Source organism: Pseudophryne corroboree, chromosome 4, assembly GCF_028390025.1.
Source record: "Pseudophryne corroboree isolate aPseCor3 chromosome 4, aPseCor3.hap2, whole genome shotgun sequence".
NCBI classification, from domain to species: Eukaryota; Metazoa; Chordata; class Amphibia; order Anura; family Myobatrachidae; genus Pseudophryne; species Pseudophryne corroboree.
This window is the reverse complement of record NC_086447.1, coordinates 332,421,575-332,438,241: the sequence shown is the minus strand read 5'-3', so window position 1 is coordinate 332,438,241 and position 16,667 is coordinate 332,421,575. Positions and strand designations below refer to the sequence as shown.

Below are 16,667 nucleotides of genomic sequence, written 5' to 3'. Positions count from 1 at the left end.
AGTGAGTCTGTTGCCAGCAGATCTCACTGTAAAATAAAAAACCTAAAATATACTTTCTTTCTAGGAGCTCAGGAGAGCCCCTAGTGTGCATCCAGCTCATCCGGGCACAAGATTCTAACTGAGGTCTGGAGGAGGGTCATAGTGGGAGGAGCCAGTGCACACCAGGTAGTCCTAAAGCTTTCTTTAGTTGTGCCCAGTCTCCTGCGGAGCCGCTATTCCCCATGGTCCTTACGGAGTCCCAGCATCCACTTAGGACGTCAGAGAAATAGCCAGAATCGAGTACTTAATTCCCTCAGAAGATCTGCCTAAAGTCATACATGTTTGTATCATCGTGCCTAGACTACTGCAATGCCCTCTACCTTGGTCTCCCAGCAAAAGAATTACACCACTTACAGATGGTACAAAATGCAGCTGCCAGACTATTAACCAACCAGCCCTGTTCCTTCCACATAACATTCTTTACTCCCTTCACTGGCTACCTGTAAGATGGTGAATCATTTTCAAGATTGGCTTACTTTCAAAGCTCTACATGACCAGGGCCCAAGGTACTTGAAGAAGCTTCTGATTCCTTCCTGTCCCACTTGATTACTGCTATCTGTAGATGAAGGACTACTAACAGTATCTAGAATCTCTGTGAATTCATATGAGAGTCGAACTTTCAGCTTTGTGGCTCCGACTCTATGGAACTGTTCCCTGCATAGTTTGAGAAGCCTCCACTCTAGAATCCTTCAAAAATAGACTAAAGACTTACCTATTTACTCAAGCATCTCACTAATATCTACAGTTAAGCTTGTTCTGTACAGTAGTTTGAGATGTAAAAGGCAAATGTAAAGCACTTTGAGTCCAATTAGGAGGAAAATACTATATAAGTAACATTATGATGATGATTATTATTATTATTATTATTATTTTTATATGTATTTTACTACTTTTACTATGCATATCAATGTACTTTCTATCTGCTTTGATATGTTAATAAATTTGTGTTTAAATGACATTTATATAGATGGTATATGCTACGAATAAGCAGGTGCATTTTGAAAATTTCAAATTTTACGTATATTTCCTGCACTATTCTGAGATTAAAAATGGTTATATTCTCGATGCCATTTAAAACCGAGGTATCAAACTTTTTTTTACCATATGGCTATGTGAGGTGAACCACATATTCTGCTGCAATAGAGGGTATTTGAATTTCATTATTAATATTGTACAGATATACTGTACAGTATGTAACTTGACACTGATTTGATCTTCCTGTAAATAAGCATCCAACCTCCTTATGTCATATCATTTTTTTTCAAAAAGCACTGCCATTTATGGGGTAAATTTACTAAGCTCCCGATTTTGACCGAGATGCCGTTTTTTCAGCAAAGTGTCATCTCGGTAATTTACTAAACACTAATCACGGCAGAGATGAGGGCATTCGTATTTTTTTGCAAGTCCAAGTAAAAAATTACGAATGAATACACCATCGGTCAAATTACGCCTGTTTAGATATGAATCTCGGTCATTTACTATCCATTCGTAATTGTAATTGCTGCCGTGAAAATGCATTCGCGGCCGCGAAAAATTACACATCGTATTTTTTTCCTAAAAAAAAACGCGCCAGCATTTGAAAACCGTGTTCACATGTGTACTCAATTATCCATTACTCACACCTGAATGTTTGGCCCTATAAAAGTGTTCCAGGCACATTTTGAACTTCTCTCACTCTGAAATGGCGGCTGTGGTGTGTGCCAATGATTTTTGGTTTGCTGTGGGATACCTTAGACTGCTCCATGAGGCTTCCAGGAATCAGGCCCAGGTAAGTGAACATGGTCAACAGGTTGTCCAGGTACCGCGGAGGCTACGCCAGCCTCGTTTTTTTAGAGGGCGTTTAAACTTAAATGCATTGTCCGATGATAGGGTCATACAGATGTTCCGCCTAAATAGAACCAACATTTTCCACCTGTATGACCTTGTCAAACTGGGCATAGACCCTGAGACAGCACGCTCTCGCTCTGTCTCAGGCCTACACAAACTCCTGGCTGTGTTACACTTTATGGCTACTGGGAGCTTCCAGGCTGTGGCAGGCGACGTCATTGGTATCTCACAGCCCACCTTTTCCAGATATTTGAATCAGGTGAGTCTAAAAATACATAGGCGGTTATGTCTAAGTGTTGCTTCTGTAAGTACAAACAACACAGTATTGTAGAGAATACCTAACATGACACTCACCTTAGCTTGTTTAATGTCCACTCAGGTTTTGGATGTGTTGGAGCCACACATTAATGCCTCAATCTGCTTCCCTACCGAGGAGTCGGAGTGGAGTGCTGTCAGGGTAGCTTTCTATGAGCTTGCTGGCATGCCCAATGTGCTGGGGGCCATAGATTGCACACACGTTCAGCTGAGATCACCTAAGGGCCGCCAATATATATATATACTAATAGGCATCTGGCACAATCAACTAATGTCCAGGTGGTCTGTGATGCAAACATAAAAATTATGAGTGTTGTTGCAGGTTACCCTGGTGGCTGCCATGACTCCTTCATCCTCAGTCAGTCATCGCTCTTCGATAAATTTGAGGACGGACAAATGCCTGATGGCTGGCTGTTGGGTATGTTTAAAATGTTTTGTGTGTATGTCTTTTAACCACAAACTCGAGTTTTGATTAGGTGAAAGAATAATCTAACATATGTCCTAATGTTGACTATATCTGTTTTTCAGGTGATGGGGGTTACGGCTGCTACTCTTGGCTCCTTACTCCATTGTCCCAACCTGATTCTCCTGCTGAACACAGTTACAATCATGCACATAAGGCTACGCGGAATGTGATAGAAAGATGTTTTGGTGTGCTGAAGTCACGGTTTCGGTGTCTGGATAAATCTGCAGGCCTTTTGTTGTATAGTCCCTCAAAGGTGACTAGAATTGTGTTCTGCTGCTGTTTTCTCCATAATCTGTGTTTAAACCAACATCTGGCACATGATGAGGGAGAAAGCAGTCAGCAAGCAGAGGAGTTAGACCCATCTGGTGACAGTGTGAGTACATATGTAGGGAGGCAGGTACGGCAAGAAGTGATCCTGCGCTATTTTTCAGGTCAGTTTTAGTAGGCTGTAATTATCCTTGACTAAACACTTTGCACTACTTTCTATTGTGTGTTTTGTAACTTACTGTTTGTTGTTTATAGTGGTGTGTACATTGTACTTAGTTTATGCTAAAAATACATTTTCAGTCATTACCCATGAAAAACATACATACATACAGAGCAGCTTCGACAATGTTTGAGACGGACACAGGAAGTTGTGTGTTTGTCAAATACAAATTTTTATTTTGCAAATCACATTGGGGTTATTTTTTCCGCTTGTGTGTGCTGGGTGCTGTGCTTTGTGCTGGCTCACTGGCACGTGCTCTGGAGGAACGCCGAACAGGGGAGGTTACTGGCGTTTGGATAGGGGTCGTGGTCCCCGAGCTGGAGGTTACTTGGTGAGCTCCCATCAATGTAATATTGCTGCTCAAATTATTAATGCTTGCAATCAGTTGAGTGTTGGTTGCAGTGTGGCTGGCTACAATCCGGGATAAGGACTCATTCACAACCTGGTTGTGCTGAATGAGCTGAACGAGTGCCTGCTGATGGCGCTGTTGCTCATTTATGATGCGCGTTAAATGAGCAAGCATTTGGCTGTTGTCAGCCCTTATTTGCTCCATTGAGGTTGCCATTCGCCCTACTTGTACAATCAGTCTGCCCGAGTTGCGACTAATGCGCGGTAGATGATGGGGCAGACTGGCAAGGTGTTGTGTATGTGCGGTCAGGCTGGCATTGCTTTGGGCCTGTTGGCTTGTCCAACTGGCCCAAAAGTCATCTGGTATTTGGGTTGGGGGCGGAGCTTGTGCCAGTTGTGGACTGATGGAGGCTTGGGGGATATCCTGCAGCTGTATTGGCTGGCTTGGGTCAACAGGTGTAAGTTGCAGTGTGATGGTTGCCTGTTGGTCTTGTCCCTGCTGGTCCACGTCGGCCATCAAGCTGGGCTCTGTATGGGGTGGCCAACATGCAATGTTTATTTGTCAATTTGTTTAAAGGCTACTTCTACACATTACTACATTCATAATACTCCATTTGTATAGTTTTTGGCGTTGTTTTTCAAAACTTATAATGTTTTTTTTGTTCAAAAACATATATACCAACACAGGCGGCCACATAGACAGATTTGCATAATCCACACCTAACTACCTCCCCTCCACAGCATTACAGTGTTATATCACCTCCCCTGACCACGATATAGACTACTTACCTGGATAGTCCAGATGAGCGGAGCCAGTAAGCCATCTACATACTGGACAGGGGAGATGTGTGAACAATATAATGTTGTGGATGCTGTTTTTGTTTGGGAATTTTATTGGTATTTTATTTTAATGTGCACGTGTGTGGCCAAATTTTAAACAAATGTCTGTTATTTATTAAAAATGATGTTGGCGAGATCATCCACTAAGACCTTTTAAAAAAAAACATTTTCACCTTTAGCAATAGAAGACGTAACATCACATTGCTTGTTCTGGAAAACATGTAATCTCAAAACCAACTAACAACATATTAACTGTACTGTGTATATTATTGCCTATGTGTTTAATTTCTGTTTTTACTCACCAGATAACTGAGGTGATCGGGGCTCATCACTCTGCGAACTCGCCAATAGTGCCAGTGGTGGCTGGGGTGACACTGCCGAAATGCGTCGCCTGGGTGGGGATGATGGAGCCGCAGATTCCGTGCCAAGACGCCGTGTCTTACTTGGCCTCCTGGGTAAGTGGCCCGAGCCCTGTGATGGGCGCCTTACAGGAGGTCGGCTTCCAGAAGCAGAACCTATGTGAAAATATAAACATTAATATTTTGTACTTCTATGTGTTTTCAGAATATGTGACTACAGTGAAGTCTTACCTGCAATCCCAGCCTCATCCTGACTTGTCTGAGGCCTGTCTGGCCGGCTGGTCTGTGGGACTGTTGAAAAAGTGGACCAAACATTATTACCATGCTTTGTGTAAAAATTATAACTGCAAAGCCTTAGTGTACTGTAACCATCTATTAGGTATTGGATAAACAAATAATTTCTGATTAAGAGCTTCAAGCTTCATTATTTTGTGTTGTATATCCAAATGTACATGATGTTGCACACAATAAATCTGTTACATTTGAGAATTATGCCTCAGATATTGCAGAGATTGACTACTTGCAAATGTTTGAAAAATGTAATATTGGAATAATTGCACCGTTTTTCAGAAGTAAATAAATCTAAAATTATTTATAAAATAAGCATACAACACAGATGTCCAAGCAATATCGCAAAAAATATTTTATTAAAAAAATGCACGTGTGTGGCCAAATTTTAAACAAATGTCTGTTATTTATTAAAAATGATGTTGGCGAGCACATGTTTTAGCGCAATATTAAATTTACCAAACAGCCAATGCACGGTGAAAAAAGCAAATTCGAAACACAAACACACCTTAAGGGTGCATAGGCCTGAAATATGTGAAACACAATTTATGCATCCTTTATCCTTTAAAAATGACATTTACAACATTTAGAGGACATTTAAATAAAAATCTAACAAATCAAACTTACCATCCTGCGTGGGTCGGTCCGAATCCCGGACATGAGTAGCAGACACCACTTCGGCAGGAATCAATGCCCGCACAGGCTCCTCCCAGTCCCGATAGGTGGCCCGGAAAGGGGGGCCACCTCCGGTTTTTCGTGCAGATTTGGCCTCTTTGGCCATCTTGGCCTTGACACGCCGCTTTATATCATAAAACCTCTTGCGGCACGTGTCCTCAGTCCGCCTCACCACACCCTCACTATTCACGGCAAGTATTACTTGCCCCCACAGGACAGACTTCCTGCGGGAGGACACCTTGCCAGCATCCTGACCAAACAATTGGCGATGGTGCTTCATCAGCTCACGCACCAAAGCCATGTTTTCAGCATAGCTGAACTTAATATTCCTGCCAGTCTTGGTAGTGGTGCGTGGCTGCGGAGCCACAACACCATCACTATCACTGGAAAATACAGCAACAGGCACCCCCTCCTCCTCCTCCTCACTAACCTCCTCCCTCTCACTACCCCCCTCCACCTCACTAACAGCCTCCACCTCACTACCAGCCTCCACCTCACTACCAGCCTCCACCTCACTACCAGCCTCCACCTCACTAACCTCCGCCACCACACTGACCTCTGAGTCTGACATGACAAACGACAAAAAACACTGAAAAATCAAAACACAAAACACACTCCTCCACTACTCCTACTACTACACACCACACAGCCAACACACACGCTCACTCACTCACTCACTCACTCACTCACTCACTCACTCACTCACTCACAAACAATGACAAAAGACTGTAAAAAAAAAACAAGGACAAAAAAGTAGACAAACTGTGAAAAAACAATACTACAAATATGACAAGACTACTTACACACACAGTACAGCACTCAACAATCACCAAACTCCTCTCCAAATCCACCAAAAACTCCACCAAACTCACCAACTCCAAATACACCTTCCTCTCTCCTCTCCACTAGCTAAACCCACGAGGTGCGGTGTGTTTGGGGCGGTTTTATAGTAATATGCACAGACACTCCTCCTTCACGAATACAACCAATCACGGCCGCGTGACGAAAACGAAACTTAGGACTAAAAACGCGGCAGCAATTTCTAAATCACTGCCGTAACAGACATGTGACGCAGTCGTAAAAAAAACACATAAACGCGGCCGCGAAACAGCAAACGCGGCCGCAATCTACAGCAGAAAAGCACGAATGACATCGACATCGGAAGAAACGAAAAACACGAATACGACAGCTTAGTAAATTAGTCGTAATCAATTCAAAAAGTTGCAATTTTACACTGTCGATGTCATTCGTGATTGAACTTGGACATGATTCTGGAAAATACGAATCTTAGTAAATTTACCCCTATGTGTCACACTAGATGAGATGTACTTTGATTATTGAAATCTGAGGTGTATGGCTGTGATGTGACACTTTTGATATTGCATCTATATTTGCGATGCAACATGTGAGACAAGGTTACAACAATAATATATTAACAGAGGGTACAGAGATACTTTTCTCCTCCCTTCCTTTGGATAAAGAGAGGAGAGCAGCTGCATCAATATCTCAAATTGGAATGATACAAAAAGCGATATTGTACTGTGCAAAGTATTGCTACATTTGTTGCAGAATTAGTATATGATTCAGTTTACTAAGGAAGTATAGTATATCCAATTCTATCTAAAAAAGTATGCTGACTGATTGCTACAGTAGATTTACATTATGGTAATTAATACAAATGCAAATTACTATGCCACTATTATCTTTGGTCTTAAGAGGTAAACAGTGATGCCATTATTATATTTATCTTAAACACTTGCCTGGCATGGTCGCATCAGATGCGCCCACCCTAGCAATTGCTTTATCTGACCAGAAGGTCCCACTGCCTCCCCACACCATCCCCCAGTGTTTGCCATACTGCCAATCACTACTACTGATCAGTCAGCATGGCAGGACCCCCACCCGGCTTCTGCAGACAATAGAAGGAAGTGTAAATCAACACCCCCCAACCGCCCCTATGTACCTGGTAGCTGTCCTGGCTTTTAAAATGATAACCACAATGGTCATAATGTTTCTGATGGTCGAGATGTTCCGATGGTAATGATCGATGTTCTGATGATTAAAAAATGTAAAATAAAATTACAAATGTAATTTGTTTCCTTTTTTTTCTAAATAGTAATTTTTGATAAGTTTAAATACATGTTCTTCACCTAATTCACTTAATATTTGTATAGGGGTGGACCACTATAGAATTGTTCTCAGAGTCAAGATATGACCCCCCGCCCCTTCTTTTATGAGAGGAAAGATTAAAACTTATCTTTTAATATTAATAATCATGTAGTTGATACATAATACATAAGAGTGCTTCAAAAAAGAATCTTCTTGGCAATTGCCAGAAACCTGATACTTGTGAACAGAGTTCTATGATTCCAGGGGCACCTCCAAACTTACATTACAGTGATTCCATCAGAGGAGCTTATGGTTACATTGGTTGGTTTTTCACCTGACCATAATACTATCTCCTGTGCAGGATAAAATATTTACTGTACATAGGGTCTGCCCAAGGCCACATTTTGGGGTAAGCAGATAAATGCTTTGGCACCCCCATCCCCTCCCAAGTATTTTTGCGCATGCTGAAAAAAATTAAGGGGGAGAGGTCTCATGGGGAAAGCACAGTTGTAGTGCCCCTTATACATTATGCCCACTGTTCTAGTGCCCCTTATACATTATGCCCACTGTTCTAGTGCCCCTTACACACTATGCCTACTGTTGTAGTACCCCTTATATGTTATGGCCACTGTTGTAGTACCCCTTTCACTTTATGCCTACTGTTGTAGTGACTGCTCGGGTATATTTCTGGCTTACCTGACTAAAGAGGAGTCATCTCCTACCACTGTGCATAGTATAAAGAATTCTGCTGGATATATATGTGTTGATACCCCTTCCATGCTCACTTATTAGATGTATATAGGTCTAGGGTGCAGATAAGATAGTATTGCCCACATTGAGTACAGACTGTCCGCAAGTTTTGGCAACACCCATTACACTGGAGGAGGTGGAAAATGCTACTAAGTCCTTCCCTAGTAATAAGGCCCCAGGGGTGGATAATCTTCCAATCAAACTATAAAAAACACACTAAGGTTTTTTTGCCCCCAAAACTTTTGTTGATTTTCAAATCCCTGTTGGAGGGTGGTACCCCCCCCCTCCCCTCCCCCCTTCACTATGGCAGAGGAGTTGGTTGTGTTAATTCCAGTTAAGTACTTTCTTTCCCTTGACACATATCATCCTGTCTCCCTGCTCTCAACTGCCATTAAAATCCTTGCTAAACTCTAGGCACTCTGACTTGGTGTGGGGCTTGAATTGGTGCACTCCGATCATACCGGATTTATGCCGGGCAGATTCACTGCTATCAATCTTATGCGACTGTTCATGTATTTGCAGTTGGCAGGTGATGAGATGGACAATACGATAGTTGCTTCTCTGGACGCTGCCCATGCTTTTTATTCTGTGGAATGGATGTATCTTTTGGAGGTCTTCATGAGATTTGGTATAGGCCCTAATTTAATGCCCTGGGTTAAGTTGCTGAATTCCTGTTTGGCCGCAAGGGGTAATGTTGACTCCTTTCTTTTGGGGAGGGGGACTCGACAGGGGTGCCTGCTGTCCCCACTGGTCTTTGCTCTCGCTATAGAGCTCTAGGCATGTGCTATTAGAGCCTCCATTACTGTAGAGGGGTTTCTTTTTGCGGGCCATGAAGTAAAACTTGGCTTATACGCCGACAATATGCTTTTAATATTTGACAGACATGTCTCATTCATTGCCTGCTCTCCTTGAACTGGTACATTAATTAAGTTATTCAGGTATTCATATTAATTGGGTCAAATCATTGGTGTTTCCATTACTTCCCTCTACACCGCAACCCCTCCCCTATGACTTCCCCCTTAAATGGTGTACTCAGTTTAAATATCTCAGTATACAAATTTCTCATTCCCCTGCTGATTTTCTTTAAATTTAATCTGTGTGTGAAGACTCCAATTTGGCAGAAACTTCCCTTGTCAGTTGCGGGACATGTACATTTTGTTGAAATGATTGTCCCGCCCAAATCCTAGTGATTTCCCATAATTATTACTTCCTTTATATGGGGACTAAGAACAGATACGTATCACTTATAAAATCCTCTGTAGATCCAGAAGGGAGGGTGGTCTGGCCCTATCGGACATGCATCTCTATTATTTAACCACTCATTTGGCACAATTGACTGAATGGGTTACCACTGAGGAATATGGGAATCTTCTGGTGGCTCTCCTATATAAGGCAGGTCTAACATTCTCTCCACTGCAATTCCATCTGGCACGCATCCTGCTCTTCTCCCTTCCCCCGCTGGTACAACAGGCCTAGAGAGTATGGATGGCTACTGAGAAGTTGTTAGGAGATCCCACTATAGACCTTTGCTCTCCTAATTGAAACAATGTGATCTTTTCTGAAATCCATAGTTTGGGGGGTAGTTCTGGTTGGAACTCATTTAGGTTATCCTCTCTAGGTCAACTCTATCAGGTTGTTTTTTTTTATATATATAATTTTGATTACTTGTACTCTACTTATGGTATTCCTAAACATTTTTTTTTACCGGTACTTAAAACTCTGCCATGCTTTGTCTGCACCATTTGAGAAGGGGAGAGGGGTTTCTAGTCCACAGCTCTCTGACTCCCCTGTTCACACACTGGCCCATACCATGCCCTGCCGTAAAAAGTTTCTGTCCTCTATTCCTCCCTCCTCTCCTCCTCTGGGCTGGATGCCTTGAATGCTCTCTGTACTAAATGGGTATAGATCTTGGCACGATTGATGATGAAGAGTGGGATCATGTCCTTGGTTCCCCCTCCTCCCCATAAACTGTTTCAATTTGGAACATCGCCACCTGACACCTGCCCTAAGTGTTCTGCTCTGGCTGCTGGTTTTTGGCATGTGCTATGGCTTTGCACGTGGGTCTATGCCTTTTGGGATGAAATAAGAACCTCTATACGTCACACTGGTATACAGGTTCCTTTAGTGGACCCATGTATCTGTATATTTGGTATGGATTTGTAAGATTCCCTCTCTGCTCACCTTCGCCTTTACGTCAACAACCTTCTTACACTGGCTTTATAGCCCGTACCTGGATTGCTCATGACCCTCTCCAGTCTGCTGCTTGGGTTGCCTTAGTTAATACCACACTTGCCCATGAACACTTTATGTATGCTAAGCGGAAATGCCTAATGAAATATGATAAGGTGTAGGGCCTCTGGAAGACTACTTGGTACCTTGATGATATCACCTCTTAACTTATGTATTTTGTGTTTTATTTACTTCCTTGTTGCTCTTGGCATAAACCAACCAACATGCCTCCTTATATACCTGTATGTAGTTCGGCTTTAGCATATATTGATATACAGGATTTTGATTATTTCTATATGTTGATGTAATGGTATATGCCCTGTTTAGAAGATTTGTATCCTGGCTTGAAATCTATGCTCCATCACTAACACTGACCTTTCTTTCTTGTGATGGCCCTGTACCAATAATGCTCTTCTTTGTACTCTTGACATACTTTGGATGTGATGAAGTTAACACATGAAATTCACTTATTCTTTTGGTTTGGTTTTGTTATGTTATATATGTCATGTTTCTCTGTTATTAAAAACAAAGATACTTAATTTAAATGTTGTAGGAGATCCCACAAATGAAGTCTGTTGGTGGTGCTCCCAGGGTTAACAGCTTGCAGGAGAAGAGTTTAACGTGTGTGTGTTGTTTTTTTATTTATAGTTATAGATTAAAATCATTTTTCATAGGGTAGATAAATATCAAAAACCACATTGAACATACAAAAAAAAATTATATGGATACATTTCCTGGGTAAAGATAATATTTTGGTACACTTCTAAAATTATCTTGTGAGTGTACTCTCATTAATCAGCATGATTGGTTTTTTAAAAGGCATACCACTATGATCTACCACTGAATTTATACCTAATAATAATCATGTACAGTATTCAGTGTATTAGTTTATTACCAATACCATTGACCATTTGTGAAGACCAGTTCTGACGCTTTTATGTTCAAATAAATATACCATTCCTCTAATTACTGTACTAGATCATACAGGTTTTGCTTAGGTAATCCACGTATATTATTTATTATTTATTAACAGTTTCTTATATAGCGCAGCATATTCCATTGCGCATACCTCCCAACATAACCCTCTCCAGGAGGGACAAAATGCTCTGCTCCTGGACTTTTCTCTTAATTTATGATTGCCGGCACCTGTGCTGAACAGGTTGATGGATAAGAAAGGTGTTTCATACAGGTGATGGTAATCATACACTAAGAGGGAAGTCCAGGAGCAGAGCATTCGGGCCCTCCTGGAGAGAGTCATGTTGGGAGGTATAGTAATGAAAGGCTTTTACATGGAGACACAGCTATCTGTTTACAAATATTTAAGGTTCATAAATTGCCAGCATTGTGTTGTAACCTTGATAATTGCATATTTATAATCTAGTTATAACAAATAATGATTAAACAGGGTTACATTTGAGCAGAAGCATTTTTGCAATAAATGCCTCCTGATTCGAAGGGACACTGAGTGCTAGCACATTAATAGCCTTTGATGTTTTATATGAACATAATATAGCATAAATTAGTACACAGATATCGTTAAACAGAATTAGTCGGTTAATTGAAGGTAATAAGTACTCTGGACACTATTACAGAGCAAATTATAAAATTCAGTATCAATTTGTAAACAAGAGATTACAGCAACTCGGCAAATAGTTAACAGAGGATTGCTAGTTGCTTCAAGCATTCGAGCAGTACAACAGTGTGTCTTGAAGATGTACGTTCAGTAAAAAGCCTAAAACAACAAGAACTCTGTATACAGTAAAATAATGAATGTAGACACAGTTACAGTAATGCACATGTATAACAAAAAACATTTAATGTCTTGATTGCCAATGCTGGAAGTGCAGAACAATGCAAAGGTTTACATTTAAAATACAAATACTGTAGATAAAATAATATTGATTACAAAATCAGATTGCTAAATGCCTCTGGCCTTAATGGGAATCGGACCCCAGGTGACGGCTATGGTAAGCACTCACCTTAACCACTAACCTTTGGAGGTTACCAACAAGATGTTTCACACTTGTTGTGTTAGAGTTTCTATTCAGTCCCTGTACTGTATTAACTATTTAGCAGGCAGAGATACACAACACTACAAGTGTCAGAACATCCCTTAAGTGCGTCTTTACACCACCACCAGTTCCCGTGTTATACAGTATGTGTACCTATTAGCATTATGTTGAACAAGCTGCTAGAGACAATGGCCCTCATTCCGAGTTGTTCGCTCGCTGCTAATATTAGTAGAATTGCTAATAGGCTAAAATTTGGCAGTACTGCGCATGCGTATGCACAGCAGGGCGCACGCGCTAAGCAATTTTACACAAAACTATGCTATTTTACTCACGGGCGAACAAAGCTTTTCAATCGCTCTGCTGATCGTAGTGTGATTGACAGGAAGTGGGTGTTCCTGGGCAGAAACTGCCCGTTTTCAGGGAGTGTGCTAAAAAACGCAGGCGTGCCAGGTAAAAACGCAGGAGTGGCTGGAGAAACGGAGGAGTGGCTGGCCGAACGCAGGGCGTGTTTGTGACGCCAAACCAGGAACTAAACGGACTGAGGTGATCGCAATCTAGGAGTAGGTCTGGAGCTACTCAGAAACTGCAAGGAAATTGCTTTCGTTAGCAATTCTGCTAATAATAGCAAAATTGCTAATCTTTTGTTAGCAATTCTGCTATGCTAAGATACACTCCCAGAGGGCGGCGGCTTTGTTTGCATTTCTGCTAAAAGTAGCTAGCGAGCGAACAACTCGGAATGAGGGCCAATGTCTTTAGTAAGGTGGGCAGAAAGTGAGGAGCATGCAGTGAGTGGCCTACATGAATTGCTCTCCTTTTATTGAAAACTGAAAGTGCATCTTTATTGGGAATCTGCAGAGCAATGCAAACTAAAAAAAAATTAAAATATGTAAGTAGATAAAATAAGATTAATTACAAAATCAGATTGCTTAGAGCCTTAATTGGAATCAAACCTGAGGTGATGGCTATGTTAAGTAATAAACTTAACTCTTATGCTACGGAGACTACATACCAGATGTTTCACACCTGTTGTGTATGAGTTTCTGTTCAGTCCCTGTACTGTAGTAGCAGTTTAGTAAGAAAGGATACACAACACTACAAGTGCGAGCATCTCCTTAAAGGGCATCTTTACACCACCAGTTCCATGGTATACAGTATGTGTACCTGTTAGTGTCATGTTGCGCAAGCTGCTAGCGACAGTGTCTGTAGTGATTAGCAGCAAAGCCATCATTCTTTATTATATATTGTACAGCAGCAGATGGGGACACCACTTTTGCAATATTATTAAAAAGACTGATTGTGAGAACACGCAAAATAATAATAAAAAAAACCTTGTTACGACTGTTCTCACTGTAGAACAGGAGTACTACAGAAGGGGTGTATGTAAGTGACTGGCACCCCCCCCCCCCCCTATTTGATATAGGGAAGGTGCGTGTAACCATGTTTGTGTGTGTGTGTGTGTATATAATATATACATTTGTTGGTGCGGGACTCAGTTCAAGAAGTAGTCAGCAGACAAAAATAAGTTAAGCAACGTTTCAGTGCTTTATTGCACTATCATCAGGTTATCAAAAAGCAAATGACAAAGTCATACCTTTATACCGATCACCCAGGTGCAAGGTCGGATCAGGAATCCCACCCATAGTCCTGTCCCGGAAGCAGTGAAGAGTAGACATGACGTAACCGCATCAGCGGCCGTCACCAAACACATCCCATCACCATGACAACATATATACAAAAGAAACTGCATAAAAAGAAGAGAGTACAATGCATTCACAGTGTTCATTAAACAGCGTATAATTCACAATACTCTTTAAACAGCACATAATACTTAAAAAGAGACTTAGTTAAAGCAAGAAAAGCTCAAACATTCATTTAATCCCCAGTGGGGATAAGACTCCCAAACGATGTATCCACTGTGCTTCTCTTTAATGTCAGATGTAAGGGCTGCTCTAATGCTAGAACGATGCATAGACGTACGTTCCTTAAATTTAACTTGTGTCTTACCTATATAAGACAGGCCACAAGGACAAATAAGTTGGTATACTACACAGGTAGAATTCCATGTAAGGTGATGTCTAATCAGATATTTTTTACCAGTATGAGGATGAAAAAATGTATCACCTGCAATCAAAAAGGTGCATGTTGTACATCCACACTTAAAACACCTATTCTTTTTGTTCGATAAAAAATGTGTGGGTTTTTATCACCTATAGGGTTGCCAATATCGGTTTTAACCAAAAAATCTCTTAAATTTCATCCCCTGCTGTAGCAGGGCATAATATTAGTATCAGAAAATGGTACGGGGGAGTCAGATTTTACAATATGCCAATGCTTTTTAATAACTTTGTTAATTCCCATACAGTGAGTATTAAATTGATTAATCCATGGTAGCCTTTTGTTATCATGTACAACAGGATTGTTTCAAGTAAGATATGTCTGTATACTAGATTTATAGACTACTTGTTTATTCACATTAAGCCACACAGTGTAAACCGAAATTCACAATGAATGAGACAAAATTCACATTATGCCACACTGAAAATTCAGGGACAGGGAGAGTGACAGCATGGGCATAGGGACAGGGAAAGTGACAGCAGGTACATAAGGACAGGGAAAGTGACAGCAGGTACATAGGGACAGGGAAAGTGACAGCAGGGACAGGGAGAGTGACAGCAGGGACAGTGACATAGGGACAGGGAGAGTGATAGCAGGGACATAGGGACAGGGAGGGTGACAGCAGGTACATAGGGACAGGGAAACTTAGAGCAAGGACAGGGAGAGTGACAGCAGGGACAGGGAGAGTGACTAAAAGAGGGGGACATCAAGGACATACAGTAGGGACTAGGGAGAGAGAAAGGCAGCAGGTTATGAGATTACCTAATAAGCAGCGGCAGTGTGGAGGAGGCTGTGGTCGCTGGTGCGGAGGATGAAAAGGCTGTGGGCGGCGGAGGCGGCTGTGGGCAGCGGAGGCGTGGAGGAGGCTGTGGGTGGCGGTGCGGTGGATGAGGAGGCCCTGTGCTGTGGCAGTGCAGAGGAGGCGACTGTGGGTGCCTGCGGCATGGAGAAGGCTGTGGGCAGAGATGCAGGCAAGGAGGCTCTGGTTGACGGCCTTCGGCACTGCTCCTATGTCTGCTGCCATTCAAGAGCTCCAATTGGCGTGTGAATAGCGCCAAATTGGAAAAAATTGCAGCAGCAGGGGTCTTCAATGTCAGTGCTCGTAGTGCCGGTATGCCGGCCTACTTCGAGCACTGTCTGTGTGTGTGTATATATATATATATATATATATATATATATATATATATATATATATAGCAGTAGGCAGCAGACAGCTGAAGTTGCATCAACGTTTCAGGCGCTCTTTATTGGCGCCTTTCGTCAAGACTGTGGCACTCCAAGACTTGAAAAAATAGTTTACTGGTTCACATTCACAAACATGCCTATAGCAGCCAACGTTTCGGTGCCCCAAGTACCGTTGTCAAGGCAGGCATAAGAAAATAAGGAAATCGTGATAAACACAAACAGACACTGACATCTTACCTAAATAGGCAGGGGTCATCTTGTCGCGGGAGAGCCGGGTCCGGCGGGCGCCTCCGTCTTCAGCTGCTGGCGGAGCGTCACTTCCGGTGACGTCAGCCGGCTTCCGTCCCGGTCACCAGGCAACCCCCGTACAGCGACGCTGTCAGGTTGTCATGGTGCCGATACTTTGCCGCTGAGTGATCTCCCCGGCCCTCCACGGGGCAAGCTGTGTGGGGGGGATACAAGCATCACATTAGAAAAATAAAGAGAGAATAACAGAAAATAACAGGAAATAACACTTGACAATTAGTGCATACCCACGGAGTATACCTTATTGCATTGCCCACTGAAACGAACAGGGCTCAGCTGGGGTAATTATAAGCACAGAAAAAGGCCTTCTGTGCTAG

General features: G+C 42.0%; 1 protein-coding gene across 8 annotated transcripts in view; it reads right to left on the bottom strand.

Annotated features, from left to right (window-relative positions):
- Nucleotides 1–3,282: 3,282 nt before the first annotated feature.
- LOC134909493 (uncharacterized) overlaps nucleotides 3,283–16,667 on the bottom strand; it is a 37,985-nt gene continuing 24,600 nt past the window's right edge. For 2 of the 8 annotated variants that reach the window (XM_063916418.1, XM_063916422.1), the window contains exons 2-5: nucleotides 14,336–14,485; nucleotides 4,913–4,972; nucleotides 4,625–4,837; nucleotides 3,283–4,010 (exon numbers count right to left, since the gene is read on the bottom strand). In XM_063916418.1, coding sequence (XP_063772488.1) covers nucleotides 3,331–4,010; nucleotides 4,625–4,837; nucleotides 4,913–4,972; nucleotides 14,336–14,417 — 1,035 coding nt within the window. In that variant the 5' untranslated portion in view covers nucleotides 14,418–14,485 and the 3' untranslated portion in view covers nucleotides 3,283–3,330. Of the gene's footprint in view, nucleotides 4,011–4,624; nucleotides 4,838–4,912; nucleotides 4,973–7,607; nucleotides 7,697–14,335; nucleotides 14,486–15,621; nucleotides 15,813–16,281; nucleotides 16,487–16,667 lie in introns of all 8 variants that reach the window. The other 6 variants (XM_063916421.1, XM_063916420.1, XR_010175951.1 and 3 more) reach the window with 6 other exon arrangements.